This window comes from Pseudophryne corroboree, chromosome 1 (assembly GCF_028390025.1).
Source record: "Pseudophryne corroboree isolate aPseCor3 chromosome 1, aPseCor3.hap2, whole genome shotgun sequence".
Taxonomy (NCBI): domain Eukaryota; kingdom Metazoa; phylum Chordata; class Amphibia; order Anura; family Myobatrachidae; genus Pseudophryne; species Pseudophryne corroboree.
This window is the reverse complement of record NC_086444.1, coordinates 1,011,915,968-1,011,939,771: the sequence shown is the minus strand read 5'-3', so window position 1 is coordinate 1,011,939,771 and position 23,804 is coordinate 1,011,915,968. Positions and strand designations below refer to the sequence as shown.

At 41.5% G+C, this 23,804-nt stretch overlaps 1 protein-coding gene across 1 annotated transcript in view; it reads left to right on the top strand.

Moving 5' to 3' along the window:
• HPGD (15-hydroxyprostaglandin dehydrogenase) overlaps positions 1–23,804 on the top strand; it is a 74,353-nt gene that overhangs the window by 35,289 nt on the left and 15,260 nt on the right. The window contains exons 4-5 of the mRNA XM_063920650.1: positions 2,679–2,775; positions 17,295–17,371. Of these exons, the coding sequence (XP_063776720.1) occupies positions 2,679–2,775; positions 17,295–17,371 (174 nt within the window). The remainder of the gene's footprint in view (positions 1–2,678; positions 2,776–17,294; positions 17,372–23,804) is intronic.

Sequence of the window (23,804 nt, the reverse complement as noted above, 5' to 3'; positions counted from 1 at the left end):
GCTGCACAGCTTATGTGATATGTCTATGAACAACGTCATTCACAGACATATCGGGGGCACACACCTGCCGACCGTCTCATGATATATTGGCCAGGGTATACCCAGCTTTACCTTTTTGACTGTTTGTTAATACATAGTTTTAAAAAAAAAATAGTTTCCTATTTCAAAGCATTGCTAATTAGGTGGTGCAATATAAATGAAGTGTTAATTATCATAGTCATTTTTAGAAAACAAACAAAGATCATTTAAAAATCACACTGTGTGGACAACCTCTTTAGAAACTCATGTTCTGTTGTGAGTGAAATATGAATGAACATTCCAAAAACATAAAAATCAAAAAGCTTTTTGTTATTCTGTGGTTGTCATCAGTAGCTGAAGTACTATATCAATAAAGAGACCACATCAAAACACATTCTGTTCAGACATGTAAGGAATTACTAATTCTGGGCAAACATTGACAGGTTCTGACAGACATTAATGATTTGCAATAACAAGTGTTATAATATTACGATTTGTTTTTTTGGAGAAAATATATTGCATGTATTCAAAGGGCGTTTACAGAAGACATTGCACTTGATCTTTGCTCAGCTATTATAAACTTAAGTGTCTGGTTGCATTTGGTACATTGACCTTTACAGATGTACATTATATACAGTTCCTAACTCAGCTTTTTAACACAAAGCATAGTTGCCTACCCTCCCTCATTCTGCAGGAGAATCCCTGAAATAGTAGCAATCTCCCTGACTCCCTGAATAGTTCGTCAATCTCCCTGATTACACTTCATACCCCTTATGCAGCTGTTACGTTCTTGGGGGGAAAAAAGAAATCAGATACCCCTTTCACATTTCCAATGCAGGATCCCACCCGGTAATTGTAAACGGGTGGGATTCGGCATTGGAGTCTTAGCGCTGGCTTCCCGACCCGGGTCGGTTGCCATAGCGGCGGGGGGGGGGGGGGGGGGGGAGCCGGCAGTGGGGGCGGAGGTGGAGGCGGCGCTGGGAGATGAGGTCATCTCCGCGCCGCCTCTCTCTATGTAGTAAACGCGTCGACTCGGGAACCCGTTTATATTGCCACTGACCCGGTATTCAACCTGGGAAAAACCCTTTTTATTACCTGGGTCAGGCGATCCGGGAATTCTCCAAGGACTCTTTCACATCGCACACTGACCCGTGTCGAACCGGCAATATGCCAGGTTGATACCGGGTTATTTTTGTGATGTGAAAGGGGTAAGAGATACTTCAGTGCCAGTGATCATCAGTGCCATTTCCCTTTGATTGGTTATAAGTCACAATGATCCCCATGTCTACATGCACTTTAAATAAGGTTTCTCATGGCCACTTACAGTATATGGAACCTCTTGTAAAACTCAATACACAAACAAATCCTGAAAAATGTCACTGTCTTTTCTTCAACAAGTAGATCTTACTGACTTTGGGTCCATTTACATTTGGCTGTAACTCATTTTTATAACATGCCTCTCAGATGTAGCAGTGCACGTCCGCGCTGATAGGTGTTCTGATAGGTGTTACTTTCACATCTCCTTGAACTGCTTTTTCAAAAGTAGGCAAGTATAACACAGAGGGGGGGGTCATGTGCAGTTGTATTCTGCACCCCCCTTCCAGATTACCAGGCTATTATCACTGCCGTCTTTCCAGTATTGTCTACAGCAGCTCGGTAACCAGGAAGAGTTTGTATGGGTGCAGTGGGGAGCCCCACTTAACTCATGGGCCTGTGTGCACTGTACAGTCTGTACCCATTATGGGTATACCATTGTTGATATAGCACCAGTATACCCTGCAGCACTTTTCAGTTGCGAATAAACTCAGTATTTAAAAAAGGTTTACATACGAAATCCCGCCGGGTGAGATGCCGACTGTCAGTATCCCGACAGCGGCATCCCACCCGGCAGAATGCACGCAAGGGGGCGAGCGGGATATTCAATTACAGCCGTTGAAGCTTCGGGTGAAATCTCCTGATGTTTTGTCAATGTTTTTTCACCCGAAAAAACATCCTTTCACCCGAAAACATGCAGGTTCAGTGAAACCTGTGTGTTTTCGGTAGAAAATGGGTCTGTTTTTTGGGAATTTTGCTTTGCCTGCCGGAGGCAGGTGAAACAAATCCCTGTAAAGCCGCAGCACGTGCCAGCTTATCTGGGCTAATTTAATTGCCCCCCCCTGGCGATACTTTTACACCCGACAGTCGGTGTGGATAATTGAATATCCCCCTATGGGTGTCATGGGCACCTACAAGTGGAAATAGCCCTTGTGCGCCGGTATTCTGGCTGACGGCATTGCCGGCTAGCGGGATTCTGGCGCCGGCATCCCGGCCACCGGGATCCCGACAGACGGCATAAATAAAAACTGTGTACTAACAAACAGAAATTGAGTAAGTAGCTAAAATCTGTAGGAAAATACTATATAACAAAGAAGAGACAATATTATTATTTTTTTTACTCTACAGCGCCACATTCCAAAATGATTTATTCCATTACATGTTTGCTTATTATTCTGGTCATGAGCAATAATAATTGGAGGTTCAGTTGTTCACCACAAAGGTTTTCAACCAACAAGCTGTGCTTTTTATTCAATCTGTGGATGTTGTTTCCTGAAACATAGAGGGTATTAGAGCTGAAAACTAATCTGTTGTATATGTGATAGATGTAATGCTTTCTGTTTCAGATTTCTGTCATTAGAGGAACCTATATTGGCTTAGAACTCATGAGCAAAAAGAATGGAGGTCATGGAGGTGTCATAATCAACATAGCATCGTTGGCAGGTAAGATATTACTTTTCTTAACTAGTGATGGGAGAAAATCCGAATTTACATTACGCTTTTTTAGTGCCATGAAGGCAGATGAGCAGTGACGTGTGGCGGAAGCCATATCATACTATATGACCTATCTCTGAAGCATAGTCAGGGTGTTTTCACAGAGCATGTGTTTATTTATGTTGATTTGCAGGTAAAGGGAATAGTAAAAAAAAAAAATCTGCATATGCCCCAACTGTCCCACTTTAATTTGGACAGTCCCAATTTGAGGGCTCTATCTTTTTTTCCCAATCTGTACAGCTTTATCCTGGCCTGGAGTGTAGTTGTTGAGGTATGATACAAGGCCATACTTCCTTTATTTGTGCACATGCCTCCGCTTCATCACTTGTCCTGATTCCCCAGCCTTAAATGTTTAGTGGAATGAAGCAGACAGGCTGTCTTTAAAGTATAACACCAACTGAAAACTAAAAACATCTGGTTTCAGTTAGGGTTTAACAAGAGAAAATAAAAATGACTGGATCTGTCAGTGTTCCCAAAGCATCCAATGATCCCATTCTACACTCCATTCTCCTTTTCATCTTATTCATAATATAATGAGAGGGTATTGATTATTCTGCCCAATGAGCTCCACAGTTTCTGGCCATGTCATCATCCAAATCTAGGAAAATGCCTCCTTGTCAGATATGAACAAGTTAGCACTAAAATATCAGATTGCAAATGTTTCATTGTTTGTTTATTTCAGAGATCTAGAATTTGTATTCAATAAATATACATTTATTTCACTAACGAGGATGCGTTAGGTAGCTGCTTTATGCCATAATTCATTATAGGCTTCTGCTTTTTTGTATGCCGCCTTGCTTTCAGTATACAGAACACTGTAGAGCTCCCTTTCAGGCTCATATAAAGTAGAACTGCTTCTAAATATGAACTTCATTATAATTATTGCACATATCTGAAGTGTTTTCAGACTGTGAAACTGATGTTAGTTCTAACTGAATGAAACAGAACATAAAAATAATATAATGCCTCAGTCAAATGCATCCATCGTCTAGCTTTTAACATTTTATCAAAGAGATTTATAATGTGTCCCTCGGGTGCCAATTTTGTTTATGATTATGTTGAAAAGCATTACAATGAAAATAGGCAAGGATCTATTCATCTGCTGTGTGTCTACCTTTAATAGTGACTAAAATTATCGTTTTACATGGTTGTGTAAATAATTACACATTCTTAGAAACACAGCATTTATTAAACTTTCACTCACACTTGATAGTTACCCATTACTTACAATTGCCTATTCTTCTCTGACTTGTTTGTAAATATTGCAAGCAGTGGCCCAGATGCTGAGTTCGAAATAGTTTAGCCTTAAAAACGTTTTGTATAAAAATTGCATATCTATGCACATATGTGGTGATGTACTCATCTTAAGATCCATGTGAATCAGCATATACATGTAAATGTGTGTCTATGAAATGTATAATACAGTATCTACCATCAAGTCATCATCATCATTTTGATTTTTTTTTTATAGCCTCTATCATCCTCATATGTTTTATAGCTTCTAACAGCCTCATAGCCTAGGCTGTTAGAGGTAAAATAATTAGGACAAACCCCCACCCTCAAAAAGCCCTTATCAGCACTAGGCTATGACCAGCTGGTTTGGGGATACCATAGCAGGGAAACATGGCAGCGTGGGGTACCCTTGCCATGTCTACTAGCATTCGTCTGTTCCCTTGGTACTGCAAAATGAATATGGATCCCTACCCTAGGAGAAAAGCACCATCATAGACAGTGTAAGCATGCCAGAGCTAGTCCGGACCTGTAGAGCTCCTGGAAACATGGCCTGGTTAACAGTGGGGTGGATGGGACTATGGGGGTCATTCCAAGTTGATCACACGTAGCAACTTTTTGTTGCTCGTGCGATCAAGTAGATGCCGCCTATGGGGGAGTGTATTTTAGCATAGCAAGGCTGCAATCGCTTGTGCAGCCCTGCTATGCTAAAAAAGTTGGTGCGATGATTTCAGCGATGCGGGTCCCGGAATTGACGTCAGACATCTGCCCTCCAAACGCCTGGACACACCTGCGTTTGCCGAACCACTCCCGGAAAACGGTCAGTTGACGCCCCGGAACGCCTTCCTCCTGTGAATCTTCTTGCGGTCGCCGCTGCAACCGCTTTCTTCGTACGTGGCATCGCCGCCATCGCCGGGCAACGACATGCCTGCGCAATGTGGCCACCGCGCATGCGCAGTTCCGACCCGATCGCACGGCTGCGAAGAAGTGCAGCGTGCGAGTGGGTCGGCATGACCCCCAATAGCCACTGGCCTCCATATAAATACAGGCATATCATCATGGCAGTATGAGTCACCACCCAAGCCTGTTACATCCTAGTCCTGCATTTACATCCCAGCAGGTGATTCACTGGTCCACCCCCCCCCCCCCCCTCCCCTTGCCTCGTGATTTTGTCATCTCAGTTTAGGCCATGGGCAGTAGTGTTAGGAAAAGTAAACTGGGGGGGGGGGGGAGGGGGTGCTGCCCACAATATATGCAACACAGTAATAAACTAAACATATACTAAGAAATAGAAAGAAAAAAGGAAAATAAAATGTAGAGAAGTGAATAGGACTAAAATTGGAATAGTTGGTATTGGTGCAGTGTTGCCCAGGGCAAAATTTACATTACACAGTCTACACTATATACACCTTTTCACTTTCTCGATACCCACCATACAACAACACCGTCCAAATGAAAAGGTTGGAGAGGTGCTGGAACTACAGGTCTTTATATATTAAAACCAGGGCTGTAACTAAGCTGGTGCGTAGTGTGCCACCGCACACATCGCTGCAGGGTAGAGGGCACTGTTGGTGGCGCTTGTTAACCATCTGTTTTAATTATTTTCACTTGTAGCTTCCCTTCACTTTTGAGGCCCGACATCTCCTGACTGCCCCTGTCTCCTTCCCCATCCCCTTCATCGCTAATACCTATACAACCAACCACTATTCACCCTCGTAAATTAACACCTCAACCCTGGCACACCAAATGCACCAGATATCTGCAAAAATGCTCACGTACTGCTGAGCGACACTGGAGGAAATCACGCTCTAAGGCAGACTTTCTCCATTTCAAACTTATGCTCTCATCCTTCAGTGCTGCCCTTTCTCTTGCCAAACAGTCATACTTCAAGAACCTCATCTCCTCCCAGTCTTCCAACCCCCGGCGCCTCTTCACCACTCTCAACTCACTCCTCTGCCCACCTCCACCTCGTCTCCCTTCCTCACTCTCTGCTCTTGACTTTGCCACTTACTTCACATCCAAAATTGACTCCATACGTCAGGACATCACATCACACCAGACCATTAGTAACCAGCCTTCTCCCATCCCTTACCAACCCTCCCCATCCCTCGCACCATCTCTGAGATCTTTCTCCCATGCATCTGGAGAGGAAGCCATGGCCCTCATTCGTTCCTGTCCTCTCACCACCTCCCCACTTGACCCTATCCCCTCCCGCCTCCTCCGCTACCTCTCTCCTTCTGCTTGTTCCCATCTTTCCCACCTTCTCAATCTCTCCCTCTCATCAGGCACTGTCCCCTCTGCCTTCAAGCATGCCCTCATCTCTCCTATTCTTAAAAAACCTACCCTTGATCCAAACACTCTCTCTAACTACCGACCCATCTCTGTCCTCCCTTTTGCCTCCAAACTCCTTGAGCGTATTGTCTACAACCGCCTTACTTCCTTTCTTTCCTCACACTCACTGCTTGACACATTCCAGTCTGGCTTCCGTCCTCTCCACTCCACTGAACTGCCCTTACAAAAGTATGCAATGACCTCCATGCTGCTAAATCTAAGGGACACTACTCTCTACTTATTCTACTGGATCTCTCTGCTGCTTTTGACACTGTGGACCATCCTCTCCTACTGCAAATCCTTCACTCCATTGGTCTGCGTGACACTGCCCTTTCTCGGCTGTCCTCCTACCTTTCTGACCGTTCATTCTCTGTCTCCTCTTATGACTCTACCTCCCCCTCACTTCCACTAACTGTAGGGGTACGTCAAGGTTCTGTCCTTGGTCCTCTACTCTTCTCTCTCTACACGTCCTCACTAGGTAAGCTCATTACTTCTTTTGGTTTCCAATATCATCTCTATGCTGATGACACTCAAATCTATCTTTCCTCTCCAGACCTCTCCCCTGCTCTCCTCACTCGTATCTCCGACTGTCTCTCTGCTACCTCTTCCTGGATGTCCCAGCGCTTTCTTAAACTTAACATGTCTAAGACCGAGCTGATCATCTTCCCTCCCTCCCGCATAACCTCACCTCCTACAATCTCATTATCTATTGATGGCACTACTATCTCCTCTAGCCCCCAAGTGCGCTGTCTTGGAGTAATCCTTGACTCCTCCCTCTCCTTCAAACCACACATTCAGCACCTCTCACAAACCTGCCGTTTTCATCTAAAAAATATTTCCAGGATCAGACCCTTTCTGACCCAGGATGCTACTAAGACTCTTATGCACTCACTGGTCATCTCCAGACTGGACTACTGTAATCTCCTCCTAACTGGCATTCCTGACAAATACCTCTCTCCACTCCAATCTATACTCAATGCTGCTGCCCGGCTCATCTTCCTCACCAAATGCTCTACGTCCACCTCTCCTCTCTTACTAGACCTTCACTGGCTCCCCTTCCCTTTCAGAATCCATTTCAAGCTTCTCACACTTGCTTACAAAGCCCTCACCCACTCCTCTCCCATCTACATCTCTGACCTTATCTCCCTTTACACTCCCACTCGTCCTCTTCGCTCTGCTAATGCAAGTCGACTCTCCTGCCTACGGATTACTTCCTCCCACTCCTACCTCCAAGATTTTTCACGTGCTGCACCACTTCTCTGGAATTCCCTACCTCTCCCCCTCAGACTCTCCACCTCTCTACAAAACTTCAAACGGGCTCTCAAGACCCACTTCTTCACCAAACCCAGCCAAATGTCATCCTAAACCTCTGTTCCACGCTCTCTATGTACCCCATCTGTCCCACCCCTGTCTGTCTACCCTCCCCTTTAGAATGTAAGCTCTCACGAGCAGGGCTCTCTTCCCTCATGTGCTTATCCGTTTCTTACTTTAATAATATTCAACTGCACCAAATCCAGCAGTCTTCTGCCACCTGATACTTATTCCAGTGTCATCTGCTGATGTAGATATGTTTATTTACCCTGTACTTGTCCTATATTGTCTACTGTAAATTGCTGTTTTTCTACGTGATTATTTGTTTATGTACTCTGTAATTGGGCGCTGCGGAACCCTTGTGGCGCCATATAAATAAAGGATAATAATAATAATAACATTCATAAACTTCATTTGAGAGCTCTTTGTTAGACTTTGCAGACTGTCCTTTATTACATTTCTAAATGCTGATATACCCGCGATTGAAACTCATCGCATGTGGCATTGCAGTCATATACTCTATTCATATACTCTACTTGACCCTGCATAGAAAGCTAGAGAATTCTAACTATTTGTATCTCACCTTTGTACTTCGTGAAAAAATGATCACCATTGCAGCAGAGCAAATCTATATAGTGTGTGGATGCAAGGGATTGTGTGTGTGGCTGCACACTACATAGATCGACTCAGTTGCAATGCTGGTTATTTTTTTGCAAAGAACAAGTAGCTTCATATAGTTAGAAATCTCATAGTTTTTATGCAAGATCAAAAAGCTCAGTTAGGGTGTTTAACTGGAATAAAACAGGTTATGGGTTTGAATCTTGGGTATGGCATTATATTGAAATACGTTATTTATTAAAGGGTATTGTAACTGAATAACAAAGAGCTCTCAAGTTAAGTGCATAAATGTGGTATAAAGAGGATTTGTGTCCAAATCCATTCTCTTAGTTTTAGGTACATGTGGGAAAAATGTTGCAATGTAAGAATGCTTTCAAAAATAAAAGTGTTAATAGTTTAATTTTAGCACTTAACAAAAATCAACGTACAGAAGAGAACTCAAAATGAAATCAATACTTGGTGTGACCACACTTTGTCTTCAAAACAGCATAAATTCTTTTAGGTGCACTTGCACACAATTTTTGAAGGAACTCGACAGGGGAGGTTATTCCAAACATCTTGGAGAACTAACCACAGATCTTTTGTGGATGTAGGCTTGCTCAAATCCTTCTGTCTCTTCATGTAATCCCAGACAGATTCAATGATGTTGGAGTCAGGGCTCTGTGGAGGCCATATCATTACTTCCAGGATTCCTTAGAAGTGATGATATGTCCCCTAGTCCTGGAAGTAGCCCCCCACAGAGCCCTGATCTCAATATCATTGAGGCTGCCTGGGATTACATGAAGTGACAGAAGGATTTGAGCAAGCCTACATCCATAGTGTCAGGAGTTGGTGTTGGGATATCTCTGACCTGTGTCAGAGTCTCTGGTAACTGGAATAGTGTTGCCCAGGAATTTGTGAGACTTTATGTAGTTCCTACTCGTAGGAGTTAAGAGTTGCTCTGATCCTATGGAAGGTCAGCAGGGCGTTCAGAAACTAGTGCCAGGTGGTTGACTAGACCCAGAGCAGGGGCGCAAAGTCTTACCCCATTCGTACTTTGCATAATTTTTTCCACACCTGCCTTAAACTTTTGCACACACATATATATATATATATGCTATTTTATATATATATATATATATATATATATATTCCCAAATCGGCCGGCACTCTGTGGTAATATACAACCGGCCCCGGTGCCCTAGTCCAAGGTAATGCAGCACTCCAAAAATGGATCAATTAAAGGCACTCAGGAGGCGAAACAGTATAAACAAAGCTGGTCATTAATACCAGCTTTGTTTTATATTGTTTCGTCTCCTGAGTGCCTTTAATTGGTCCGTTTTTGGAGTGAGATATATATATATATATATATATATATATATAATGTAGGAAGGGGCCCCATTATATATATGTAATGTAGGAATGGGCACCATAGCATGGGCTTTCTCTGGGATTATGCCCCTTCCTCACAAGGGCATGTGCCTTGTGTCCCTAGTCTGTGGATAGAACATACAACAAAATTACATAGTACATTACTGACCATTCAGGACAGTTCTAGACACATCTCTGCCTTCTTTGCCACCTTCATCATATTGATTTGAGAACAAACGTAATCCATTGTTTGCAAATTATTATTTCTGAGAGAGGGACAGATATCCACAAGGAGTATAATATAAAATTACAATAAGTAAATAAAGCTGTTTGCTTATCTCTTCTGTAATTAAAACAGGAACTCATTCCAGCTCTTGTACTATTACAAAAGAACACGTCAGCCACCTTGCAGGACGCATAACCTATTAGTAAAATTTTTCAACAAAATACAACATAACATTTCATTGTCCACGAGTGTTCAATTACTATTATAGGGCATGTCTCTACTGATCTGATAAGGTGTTAGCTGTACAGTACATCACTATAAACCATATGTCCGCTTACACATGTGTGGTCAGCCACTCACTGGAATATCTGCAAATTCAGCTTGGTCACTTTCTCTCCAGAGAGTAGTTACACCCAATATCTAAGTGAAAAGTCATATGTTACACAACGTACTAAACATGCAGTTCATTTGATATAAAACTAAGGGGAATATCCAATTGAATGCAAGGTTTTGGCTGCAAAACGTAACACTGCTATAATGCCATTTTTCATTAACCACAGGTATGCACACTCCTGTTACTCATGCTATCCAATTGATAAAATCGAGCATAATCATTTTTCCGGCAAAAAAGCACGGGAAATTTCATGAAAAAATAAAAATGAGCAGATCAACCTGTATCAAAAGACTACAAATAAACATTAGGTAGCAAGAGAAATAACATCCCAAAGATAAATATTTTGAGCAATACATTTTTTTAAATGGCTGATTTGTGCATAAAAAAAATTACAGAAACAATTTTTTCTGTTTAAATAAATACCTTACTTAGGGGGGTGCATAAAAACCTGCCAGAAAAAGTTGATTTTGGAGTAATTTTAGGCACCTTATAATAATAAAAAAACCCACCTGTAACTCTGTCTGCAATGTTTAAAACACCTTTTTCATCCATATAACAACCCCGAGTACTTGTCATCTTTTAACCCATTAATCTGCACTTTGCAGAATCTCACCCTAATAATTAAATGTAATTATTGGCCCAATTAAGCTTAATGAAAAATTCTGATTGTCTGACTATTCATTGGGGGTCCCAGGGGTTATGAACTAAGACCTGATATTTTTACTTTAAAATAATGATTTTTCCTAAACTTGTTCCTGTTCTAAAGCTGCAAGAAAAAATAGCTGCTTTAATGCCAAATTTCATACATCTAATTGAATATCAAAAACCCAGAGGCTGCCAAAAATTATATGTGCCATGGGGAAAAAATGACCATGCTTAATTGAATATGCCCCTAAGGGGTCAATTTCTAATAAAAATCTGACAATCCTACTAAAATTAGCATTATTTATCGTTGCATATCAGGGGCATTTACCATTACAAAGTCTTGTTGGAGCCCATGTCTCTGCAATCAGCAAGAAGTAAACTCATAACTTAAGCTATCACTTTACTTCTGGGTTCAGATGTGCTGTGCTGTGTGAAACACTTGTCATGACCATCGCAGTCACTCCAGCCAATGTACAGTAACTGAGATCACAAGATCCAACTCTGGCCGGCTCACAAGACCCAACTCTGGCCGGGCTTCCTCCACAGGGAACAGCAGACTAACAGCATCTGAAGATGGAATTATCCACTGCAGACAACTTCTGAAAAGCTCTGGTTTCCAGAGCTTGTTAAATAGCCGCTAAGGCTATGTTACTCGCAAAGCAGGAAATATCTCTGATAGCTCTAACCTGTTTAAAATAAATAAATAATAATAATAATAATAATAATAATAAAAAAAATAACTATTCAAATATGAGCCTGCTACTAAATTCACAAAAATGAATATCACAAAATTACATAGGATATGCTTGTACCGGTGTATCTTGTTTTATGTTATACAGTTGATTGATTGGAAGCAATATGTGCACAGTACTACTGCTTTTAGAATGATTTTGAAAACAGGATTCTACATTGAATTACTGCTTTACTCCATATAATGATTCCACACCTATCCTCAGTTCAACTTTCAACTAGGAGCTGCACTTGTAGTGTAATGCGCTAATATATTGTTTACAGCTTTGGAACAATTCCAACTGTCATGCTGGATGTTCTTGGATTACTCTGTTGTACATATTTCAAAGGTCACTCTAAGCCAAATAACATGGCAATGAGTTTACCAGCCATCCTAATAACTTGATTGGGTGATTTTATCAGCTCCAGTTAGAGCCAGCAAAAGTAAATTATATAGTTGACTGATGTTAACCCAGTCATGGTGATGAAATCTGTTTACATTTATATCCATGTGACAGAACATTTATTAAAGTGACACCAGTTTACCAGCATATAAATATGATGTATAGGGACGTTTATACAAGACACAAAATACTGTAGGTGGACATTGTGATCTTATACAGCATATTATAATAAAATACACCTGTTGCATTCTACATGGTCTGAAGTTATAAGGAAGGCACCCATAGTCTATGAAACGATGGCCTTGTCCACATTCAACTTCATCTACCTTTTAATTTAACTAATGGAATTATGTATTATATTATTTCAATTTTGTATTTATTTATTAGATATTTTATTTTTATATAATTTTATATCTGTTATATTTTTTTATTAACGATGCTTAAAGGACAGTATTGAAAACTGTAATAGTGTTAACCTGATACGAACTCTCTTCAGGGACTAAAATGAATCATTTTTATAAATATGTTCTGTAAAAAAACGACAACGATAATATTAATTATTAATGTAACCATCTTTTATACTGGTTTGTTAAGCCCTCATACCTGGTTTCATAGGGACCAAGTTCTGTAGACATATTCACATTTGAGACAGGGTAGCAGGAGGTCTGGTCTCTGGACGGATAGTTGTTGAGTCACAAGCAGGTTGGTGAAGCAAACAGCAGCTACCCATGTCAGGTTTTTACCAGGTTATTAGAATTTGGGGTAAAATAAGAATGAGGACAGCTATTGTACAAAATGTGCTTATTAGCTCACACAAGCCAGGTCAAATCCAAGATAAGAGGTCCTTCGTAGTTGAAGGCTCAGGGCAGTTGCTGTCTGTTTTCTGTCTTATAACTTGATATGAAGATATATATTATACAGTGTATTTGTTCAGTTTAGCTGTCCATGAAGTCAGAGCAAAAGAACTTGCACTGTTTATTTGTTTCTGAGTTATGTGATGACCCCCATCTTGTGGCTAACACGTGATTTTCAGAAGCGGTGTACATATATTTGTTTTGGGAATGAAACAAAGACTTGAAGAAATAAGCCTGTCATGGAAACTTTTGTATTTAAAATACTGTACTGTAAATAACAAGTCCAGTTGATTGACAAATGTAATTCATGCAGCGTAATATATATTGATAACAAATAATAACATTAGTGCACATTTGTCAAGTAGTAATCATACAGAAGCTGTTACTGAGGAGTGTTCACAACAGCCATATATGCAGAACAAAGGTCTGTCACGTGACTTGCTGCCTGCTGCACTCTGGGTGATAGGGAGGTATTCAATTGGCCATTGGCAGCTATTTCTGTATACAAATGGGGATGACACAGTGGGTATGTCAAGATTGGGGTCACCCATAGTGCTACAATGCAACGCACACAGATCTGTATTATTAAATTAATGCTACTATACAGAATTAATGTTAATCTCCTTTAACACAAAAATAAAAATATTAAGGTTAATATTTTAGTTACTCAGCCAGTATTGCACATAATTTACAGCAGCCAAGACACTGCAGAGGAGCACTGGTATATTGCATTCTATAACAAGAACCCTAAAGGCCTGATCCTGAGTCAGATAGAATTGGAAATGCCTATGGATCTTGTAGATACTGTTTATGCAAACGGTATATGCACCACACAACGATATTGATGACTGAATTGCAACAGAGTAATCTGGACATTGACTCCTTCCAGGAAATGCATATTTCTGGGTGGTAACTGGGCAACGATCAGGCTAACACATGGAACTGATTTATTTCATGGCAATGTCATGGGAGTTTTTTGGGTGTATAAGACAACTTCTGTGCTCAGTGTCTGCAAAAATGCAGACGGGTTGTGACCAATTTCAGGGCGTGTCCCGGGAGATGCTGGCTACCCCCAGAGACTAGAGTCTGTGATAGGAACTGAATGCTGAAGAATATCACACTGCAGCACTCGGCTCCTGCCACTGCAGAAGAGCTGGCACTTTGGTGTCACCCCTTCCATGTGTGACACCTGGGTGCAGGTCACATCCCCTGCACCTGGCTTTTGACACCACTGGAGCTGAATGTGTCACAATCATCCTGTATCTTTACACCAGCTCTCCAGTACAGGCAAAACATATCTCTGCTAAGAAACTTATTTTGGGAAGTATCCAAGTCTCATTTGGTGGCATCTCCTATCAGCGTGCTATTGTACACACACTTACTGTACTGACTTTATGCTTGCCTCCTCTGTTCTGACTCACCAGGCATCAGGTACCATAAAACTACTGTTGAATATACAGTAAATATGAACTTCTTTCATCCAAATTGAGTTGCTCTTTCCTGCCTAAACTTGAGTTAGTTTGAAATGGTCATCAAATAAATACCCTTAGGAATAGTTTATGTCATGTGTGCTCAACAAGTGTCCCTCCAGCTGTTGTGGAACTATATATCCCAGCATACATTGCCACAGTTTTGCTGTTAAGGAAGCTAAAACTGGCAGGGCATGCTGTGACGTGTAGTTCCACAACAGCTGTAGTGCCACGTGTTGAGCACCCCTGCTATGTGTTGCTAATATACCATCACAGGTCATCTTGCTCCTCTTGAAAGCTTCCATAATGCCTCAGGCACCAAACGTTCACTAGATGCTACTATATACAAAGCTGTTTTACTGTACAAAACAGCATTTCCCTAGATAAATGGAGAATAAAATTAGATTACAAAACTATTAAATCAGGGTAGTAGATAACTGTTTAAGACACAAGTTTACAGTATAAAAGCCAGTTCAGTACAAACATCCTCAATATGGGTTGAAAGTTAGAAAGTTTATAGAACCTTTTTTTTCTTGCCTTTTTTTCAACATTTAATTTAACTCTTTACAGTGCCTCATGTATGTGATAAACTTGCACCTACAGATAAGTTACTTGTTTTCTGCTGGTGACAATTTCTCCAGACATATATTTTCTTCAAGCCAACTACATTTTCAGGACCCATAGGGTTTCTTAAAAAAATAAATATATATAATTTCTGAGCAGTATGCGGTGAAGAAAGTGGAAACAAATGTACCTTTATGGGTCTGTATTGTATACAATTATATCCAAGGAACTGCCTAATAATAATATAAATAATGTACATGACAAAAATGCGCTAAAGGACTCTAGAAAGAAAAAAGCATTATGTTCAGCCAATAATAAACCAATAAATTAGTTCTGTCAATGTGGAAAACGTCTTTAATCATGCAAATTGAAATGTGGAATAAATTGTAGTAATAAAAATACCCAAGTCTATAAAAAAAAACTGTCTTGGGATATTTATTTCCCAATTTAATGTTGTGGCCACCCCATCACGCATCATAAGTGATGGAATGTAGAACATTTCTGAAGTAAAGTATTTGAAGAATTTATAGCATGAAAGATTCTACAAACCTGCTGTCATCTTCATCATAAGAACAGCTGTTTGTGGAGCTCGCACTGTAATTATATACTGTAAGTTATTGTTCAGTGTCATGTGAGACATTCATTTTCAATACATAATAAAACCTATAAAGTTATAAAAATCTAAACAATAAAAATGTTATAAAATAAAATGTAGATTAAATGCGTCATCAGATTTCAGCAAGCAGTGTATTTGATTTTAGGAAATCATAACATCTATTTCTACTTGATTTGATTACAGAAGATTGGACTTATTTAAAATGTAGGTTGTATTACAATAGTGTTTGTTTTTTTCTTACTTTATATGTTCCACATTGTATAAAAACTGATACAACGGTGAGAAAATTGTTGCCATGTAAGACCATTTGTTATGCAACTTTATACTTCCGGACACAGATTTCTTTGTGACTTCTTAGGCTGGGGCCACACATAGCGGCCAAGCGAGTCCCACTGAATGGCACCCACTTGGCCAGGAGGGGGGTTTTGTGTGCACACGGATCCTGTTCTGCGGAATCCCACAGAACAGGATCCGGCCAGTGACACACAGGATTTGAATAGAACACAGTGCGGCTGTGCCGCACTGTGTGAACAAATACATTGAAATGTACAGTATGTGTTCACATTGTAATCCCGCCGTCCTGCCATCCGGCTCAACTGCAGCGTGCTGCGGTTGGATCCGGCGGCTGCAGGACTGCTGCACATGTGTGGGCACCTGCATAGGTGCCTATGCATTTCAATGCCGGGTAGTTTTGCCGGAAACTGCCTGACCCCCCTTTCACACAGACAAGCAAATTACCGGGTCGAGAATTTCAACACGGCTATTTTGTTAGTGTGAAAGGGTCAACCCGGGTCGAAATTCCCATGTCTCAGACCCTGGTAAATTCCACGGACCCGTGTTTTTACATGAAATTACCGAGTAGAACTGCTTCACCTGGTAATTTCAGTTTCTGTGTGAAAGGGGTATTATAGTAGGGAGTACATTGGCCTATGTATTATTTCTGTTTGACATTCTCATACATACAGACAAAATGGTGTTTAAGCACATTAACTACCTTGTATTTATTCCTTAACAAGAATCATAGAAATAGAAATAAAAGAATAAAAGAATGATAGAAATGCTATATTTATAACTAAATAATGGGTGGTGCTTAATATAGACCAATGTCAGCGCAACACACCCAATGCAGATATGTCGCTGTTAAATGTATATTATATTACTGAAACAAATAGTAACTTCCCTCTAATTCAATAGTATTGTAATGTAATCTGATACAAGTCTTTATGCAGCCTGTGAAAAGCCACAGTTTTCAAACCTGGAGTATGTCGCTTATGTGTCTTATCAGCTGGAAACAACACTTCCTAAACCAAGCCCTCAGTGCAAGTTTAGCACGCAGTAGCTTTCCTTCCTCACAAATGTTATAGTCTGGAAAATGACAAAATTGCAAATGAAAGTTGAATATATTCACCCATTGCTAGACTGTATTTTAAAGATACTATTACAGCAAAATTGCAAATGAAAGTTGAATATATTTTTTCAATGCACAGAATTACAAAGATTTAACCAAAATGAACTATAGTGAATATCCCTTCAATATACTGTACTTTATTAAAGATTACTTGTTATGGTCTTTTGTTAAAATGATGTACTGTAGTGCGGGCTGCAGAAATTCAAGGTTATCTAAAGCAATAAGGCTGCGCCAGTAAACCAGTTGTATCACTGTGACCGAAAAGCAAATCTTGGTAACATGTTATTGATTGAAATTATATTTATTATCTTTATCAAAGGGCTCACACCAGCTGCCTACCAACCAGTGTACTCTGCGTCAAAGCATGGGGTAATTGGATTCACACGATCAATAGCTGTGAGTATAATGTGGTATATACATTATAGTTTGTGACAGTGTGATCTCACTTGAAATTGTTTTATTTTGTAGCTTTTTTCTTTCTTTCAGCTTTTATGCCACTGTTTGTTATGGCATTGGTGTTTGCGTTATTATGGCATCTTGCATAGATATTTTATTCTACTTTTTGTCTTTTTGTTTTCTCACTAAATGTATATTTTCTGTTTATGGAGGAGATTTATCTCAGCCTAGAGAGAGCTAAAGTGGAGAGAGATAATGTACCAACCAGTCATGTTCTAACTCTCACTTTACATGCTGCAAGCAGAATGTATTAATGGCAAAATGTGGTCAAAACTCCCTATATATATCAAGCTTCTAAATGTAAAACTTTCTGGAGCATATACCGGCTAGGCAATGCCATCTATAGAAGCCTATGGGCTTATTTTTGCATAAATACCTAAGAGGGATCCAATAGGATTCCTCCCCCCCCCCCCCCCACCCGTGGCACATGCATGCACTGGCCGGCCGCCACACATGTGTAGTAGGACTTCCGGGTCATAAACCTGGAAGTCCTCACGTTGCAAAGGACAGCTCTTATCGGAAGAGTTGTCCTTTGGGTAAGTAGTTGCAAATCTTCATGCATGTGTTGTTAATAAATGGTGCTATGCATGCAGTAAGTGGCAGGATTTATCCAATTCAAAATGTGATGCTCAATAGATTTTCCCATGTTTAAAAAATAACAGGAGCTGATTGGTGAGTACTTTATCTCTCTCCAGTCTTTCTCTATCCACAGTTTAACAAGTCTCCCCTAATCCACTGGGTGCCAAGGGTAGCCAAAAGAATTTTCCTTGTCCATGAATATTTATTGGCCAGTAAATGCCCTTTTGTAGATTTTTCTTAATACACTGGTTGTTGTTCAGCCACATTCATATAAAAAGGAAGAGTTTATTCCTTATTGTCCTAGACCTCAGTTATGTGCTCCCTCGTATGCAATGAATATAGAACACTGTTGGGAAAAACCAGTAAACCGTTATAGGTAACTATTCCAACTAATCCTGTTCACCCAGAATATTTAAGATGAGCATTATCAGATATGTACCTCCCAACTGCCCTGGGTCCAGTTGAATAGTCTTTTGTGACACAGGCATACCCTACTTTCAGAGGCAATGTGACCATGTCCCAATTTGACATTTCATCCTTTCAGCAACAAAACAGGGATTATTTTGGGACACATGTGAACCATGTATTTTATCTGTACTTATGAGTATGATTCATGTTTGTTGCTTAGTAATGAGGAAAATTGTGTAACTCTGGTGTCATTGACTCAAATAGTCTTCAGAATGTAGCGAATAATAATCTCTTGTGTTATCGTTTTGTATGTGGTTTATGTAATAATAGTCATTCAGTGAGCAAACAGAGTTGATAGTGGGAACAATTTGTTCTGTATTTGATTGCTTTGTGCCAAATAAAATGGAACTTCCAAAGCACAAGTAAAGATTACATATTTTAAAACCAGAGAGGCTCAGTTCAGAGGAAAGATCAATTCCTTACAAATTACTATAGTCACATCCTGACTGAAAGACAATAACAGCCTAAGCACTGTTTATACTAAATCCTTGTTATAAAAGCCATGTGTAAGATTTTGTGCTTTGTCCCATTTCCTATAATAGTAGAGAGAGCAGTATTTTCAATACTATTCCTTTTTACCTTTGTCTCATTGCACATTTGCACATAGAAGTTTTCACATCTTTTCCAGAAGGTTATGGCTATAAATCAAGATTTATTGTATGTATTTCAGCTGCTGTATTTATTACTTTTGCAATATTCTGCTATGCTAATCATATCCCTACTATTCGAACCACTCATTGCCCCAGCTGTACTTACTGTATAAACTGAAGATCATAGCAGAATTTCAAACAGTGGCCCAGCTATATCAAGCTTTGGAGAGTGATAAATTGGGCAGTGGTAAAGTACCAGCCAATCAGCTCCTTACTGTCATGTTACAGCATACTTACCTACTCTCCCGGAAAAGCTAGGAGGCTCCCGAAAATCGGGTGGCACTCTCGGCCCCCCGGGGAAGTGGGCAAGTCTCCCGGAATGCCGCTTACCCCTCACCGCATACCCCCCGCTCACCTCATCCCCTGCCTTCCCTCGGCTACGCAGCAACCTGTCAGACAGAAGGGGGTGGGGTGATGACGCGATTCATGCTAAATCGCGTCATTGTAGCCCCGCCCTGCACTTTACAATGCCGGTAATGTAGGCATTGTAAAGCGTGGGGCGGGGCTACGATGATGCGTTCGCGTCACCACACCCCTGTTCCGCCTCCTCCACGCCCCCTGCTTTGTGATCTGGCTGCTCCCTCCCGGAGGGAGCAGCCTAGATGTAGGCAAGTATGTGTTAGAGGCTGTGTTTGAAAAATGACAGGAGCTAATTGGTTGGTACTTTTTCACTGTGCAAATTTATCACTCTGCAAGGCTTGATAAATCTGGGCCAGAATTTCAAAAACACTGTGGAATGATCATTGGCAGAATGATAAAGCTAAAGCAGAACTCAAGGATCGTATTGCTGGAACGTCTGCTCTTCAAAGATATTCCGTATAGGAAATTCTCTGCCATAGCTTTGCTGGTCTCTGAAATACAGTCAAATATCAATAGCCTATATTTAAGTACTGTACCTTGTAATTTGCAGATGTTTGTACAGAATAGGCATGGAATTGTGTATGCTATTGAAATCAATAGATTGCATCACTGTACATTAGGGATGAGCGGGTTCGGTTCCTCGGAATCCGAACCCGCCCGAACTTCAGTTTTTTTTACACGGGGCCGAGCGACTCGGATCTTCCCGCCTTGCTCGGTTAACCCGAGCGCGCCCGAACGTCATCATCCCGCTGTCGGATTCTCGCGAGGCTCGGATTCTATCGCGAGACTCGGATTCTATATAAGGAGCCGCGCGTCGCCGCCATTTTCACACGTGCATTGAGATTCATAGGGAGAGGACGTGGCTGGCGTCCTCTCCGTTTATAGAGAAGAGAGTGAGACAGTAGAGAGAGACACAGTAGTAACTTTGGGGAGCATTAGGAGGAGTACTAGTAGTTACTTGCTGAAGTGATAGATAGTGTGACTGTATTATCTGACTTGTGGGGGAGACACTGACAGTGGGGAGCAGTTAGAGTCTGAGAGCAGGACTCAGGAGTACATATAACGTACAGTGCACACTTTTGCTGCCAGAGTGCCACACTGCCATTGTGACCACACTGACCACCAGTATAATATATATTGTGATTGTCTGCTTAGGAGTACTACTTGCAAGTTGCTGATAGTGTGACCAGTGACCTGACCACCAGTTTAATAATCACCACCAGTGAGTTTAATATATATATATATATAATTGTATATAATATATATATAATATTGTATACCACCTACCCGTGGTTTTTTTTTTTCTTTCTTCTTTATACATACTACTATAGTAGCTTACTGTAGCAGTCTGCGGTGCTGCTGAGCTGACAGTGTCCAGCAGGTCCGTCATCAGTCATTACATAATAAATATATATACCTGTCCGGCTGCAGTACTAGTGATATTATATATATATATATATTGATTTCATCTCATTATCATCCAGTCTATATTAGCAGCAGACACAGTACGGTAGTCCACGGCTGTAGCTACCTCTGTGTCGGCAGTCGCTCGTCCATCCATAATTGTATACCACCTACCCGTGGTTTTTTTTTTCTTTCTTCTTTATACATACTACTATAGTAGCTTACTGTAGCAGTCTGCGGTGCTGCTGAGCTGACAGTGTCCAGCAGGTCCGTCATCAGTCATTACATAATAAATATATATACCTGTCCGGCTGCAGTACTAGTGATATTATATATATATATTGATTTCATCTCATTATCATCCAGTCTATATTAGCAGCAGACACAGTACGGTAGTCCACGGCTGTAGCTACCTCTGTGTCGGCAGTCGCTCGTCCATCCATAATTGTATACCACCTACCCGTGGTTTTTTTTTTTTTCTTTCTTCTTTATACATACTACTATAGTAGCTTACTGTAGCAGTCTGCGGTGCTGCTGAGCTGACAGTGTCCAGCAGGTCCGTCATCAGTCATTACATAATAAATATATCTACCTGTCCGGCTGCAGTACTAGTGTGATATAATATATATTGATTTCATCTCATTATCATCCAGTCTATATTAGCAGCAGACACAGTACGGTAGTCCACGGCTGTAGCTACCTCTGTGTCTTTTAGTTGTGCCTATTAAAATATGGAGAACAAAAATGTTGAGGTTCCAAAATTAGGGAAAGATCAAGATCCACTTCCACCTCGTGCTGAAGCTGCTGCCACTAGTCATGGCCGAGACGATGAAATGCCAGCAACGTCGTCTGCCAAGGCCGATGCCCAATGTCATAGTACAGAGCATGTAAAATCCAAAACACCAAATATCAGTAAAAAAAGGACTCCAAAATCTAAAATAAAATTGTCGGAGGAGAAGCGTAAACTTGCCAATATGCCATTTACCACACGGAATGGCAAGGAACGGCTGAGGCCCTGGCCTATGTTCATGGCTAGTGGTTCAGCTTCACATGAGGATGGAAGCACTCAGCCTCTCGCTAGAAAACTGAAAAGACTCAAGCTGGCAAAAGCACCGCAAAGAACTGTGCGTTCTTCGAAATCCCAAATCCACAAGGAGAGTCCAATTGTGTCGGTTGCGATGCCTGACCTTCCCAACACTGGACGTGAAGAGCATGCGCCTTCCACCATTTGCACGCCCCCTGCAAGTGCTGGAAGGAGCACCCGCAGTCCAGTTCCTGATAGTCAGATTGAAGATGTCAGTGTTGAAGTACACCAGGATGAGGAGGATATGGGTGTTGCTGGCGCTGGGGAGGAAATTGACAAGGAGGATTCTGATGGTGAGGTGGTTTGTTTAAGTCAGGCACCCGGGGAGACACCTGTTGTCCGTGGGAGGAATAGGGCCGTTGACATGCCTGGTGAAAATACCAAAAAAATCAGCTCTTCGGTGTGGAAGTATTTCACCAGAAATGCGGACAACATTTGTCAAGCCGTGTGTTGCCTTTGTCAAGCTGTAATAAGTAGGGGTAAGGACGTTAACCACCTCGGAACATCCTCCCTTATACGTCACCTGCAGCGCATTCATAATAAGTCAGTGACAAGTTCAAAAACTTTGGGCGACAGCGGAAGCAGTCCACTGACCAGTAAATCCCTTCCTCTTGTAACCAAGCTCACGCAAACCACCCCACCAACTCCCTCAGTGTCAATTTCCTCCTTCCCCAGGAATGCCAATAGTCCTGCAGGCCATGTCAATGGCAATTCTGACGAGTCCTCTCCTGCCTGGGATTCCTCCGATGCATCCTTGCGTGTAACGCCTACTGCTGCTGGCGCTGCTGTTGTTGCTGCTGGGAGTCGATGGTCATCCCAGAGGGGAAGTCGTAAGCCCACTTTTACTACTTCCACCAAGCAATTGACTGTCCAACAGTCCTTTGCGAGGAAGATGAAATATCACAGCAGTCATCCTGTTGCAAAGCGGATAACTGAGGCCTTGACAACTATGTTGGTGTTAGACATGCGTCCGGTATCCGCCGTTAGTTCACAGGGAACTAGACAATTTCTTGAGGTAGTGTGCCCCCGTTACCAAATACCATCTAGGTTCCACTTCTCTAGGCAGGCGATACCGAGAATGTACACGGACGTCAGAAAAAGACTCACCAGTGTCCTAAAAAATGCAGTTGTACCCAATGTCCACTTAACCACGGACATGTGGACAAGTGGAGCAGGGCAGGGTCAGGACTATATGACTGTGACAGCCCACTGGGTAGATGTATGGACTCCCGCCGCAAGAACAGCAGCGGCGGCACCAGTAGCAGCATCTCGCAAACGCCAACTCTTTCCTAGGCAGGCTACGCTTTGTATCACCGGTTTCCAGAATACGCACACAGCTGAAAACCTCTTACGGCAACTGAGGAAGATCATCGCGGAATGGCTTACCCCAATTGGACTCTCCTGTGGATTTGTGGCATCGGACAACGCCAGCAATATTGTGTGTGCATTAAATATGGGCAAATTCCAGCACGTCCCATGTTTTGCACATACCTAGAATTTGGTGGTGCAGAATTTTTAAAAAAACGACAGGGGCGTGCAAGAGATGCTGTCGGTGGCCAGAAGAATTGCGAGACACTTTTCGGCGTACAGGCACCACGTACAGAAGACTGGAGCACCACCAAAAACGCCTGAACCTGCCCTGCCATCATCTGAAGCAAGAAGTGGTAACGAGGTGGAATTCAACCCTCTATATGCTTCAGAGGTTGGAGGAGCAGCAAAAGGCCATTCAAGCCTATACAATTGAGCACGATATAGGAGGTGGAATGTACCTGTCTCAAGCGCAGTGGAGAATGATTTCAACGTTGTGCAAGGTTCTGCAACCTTTTGA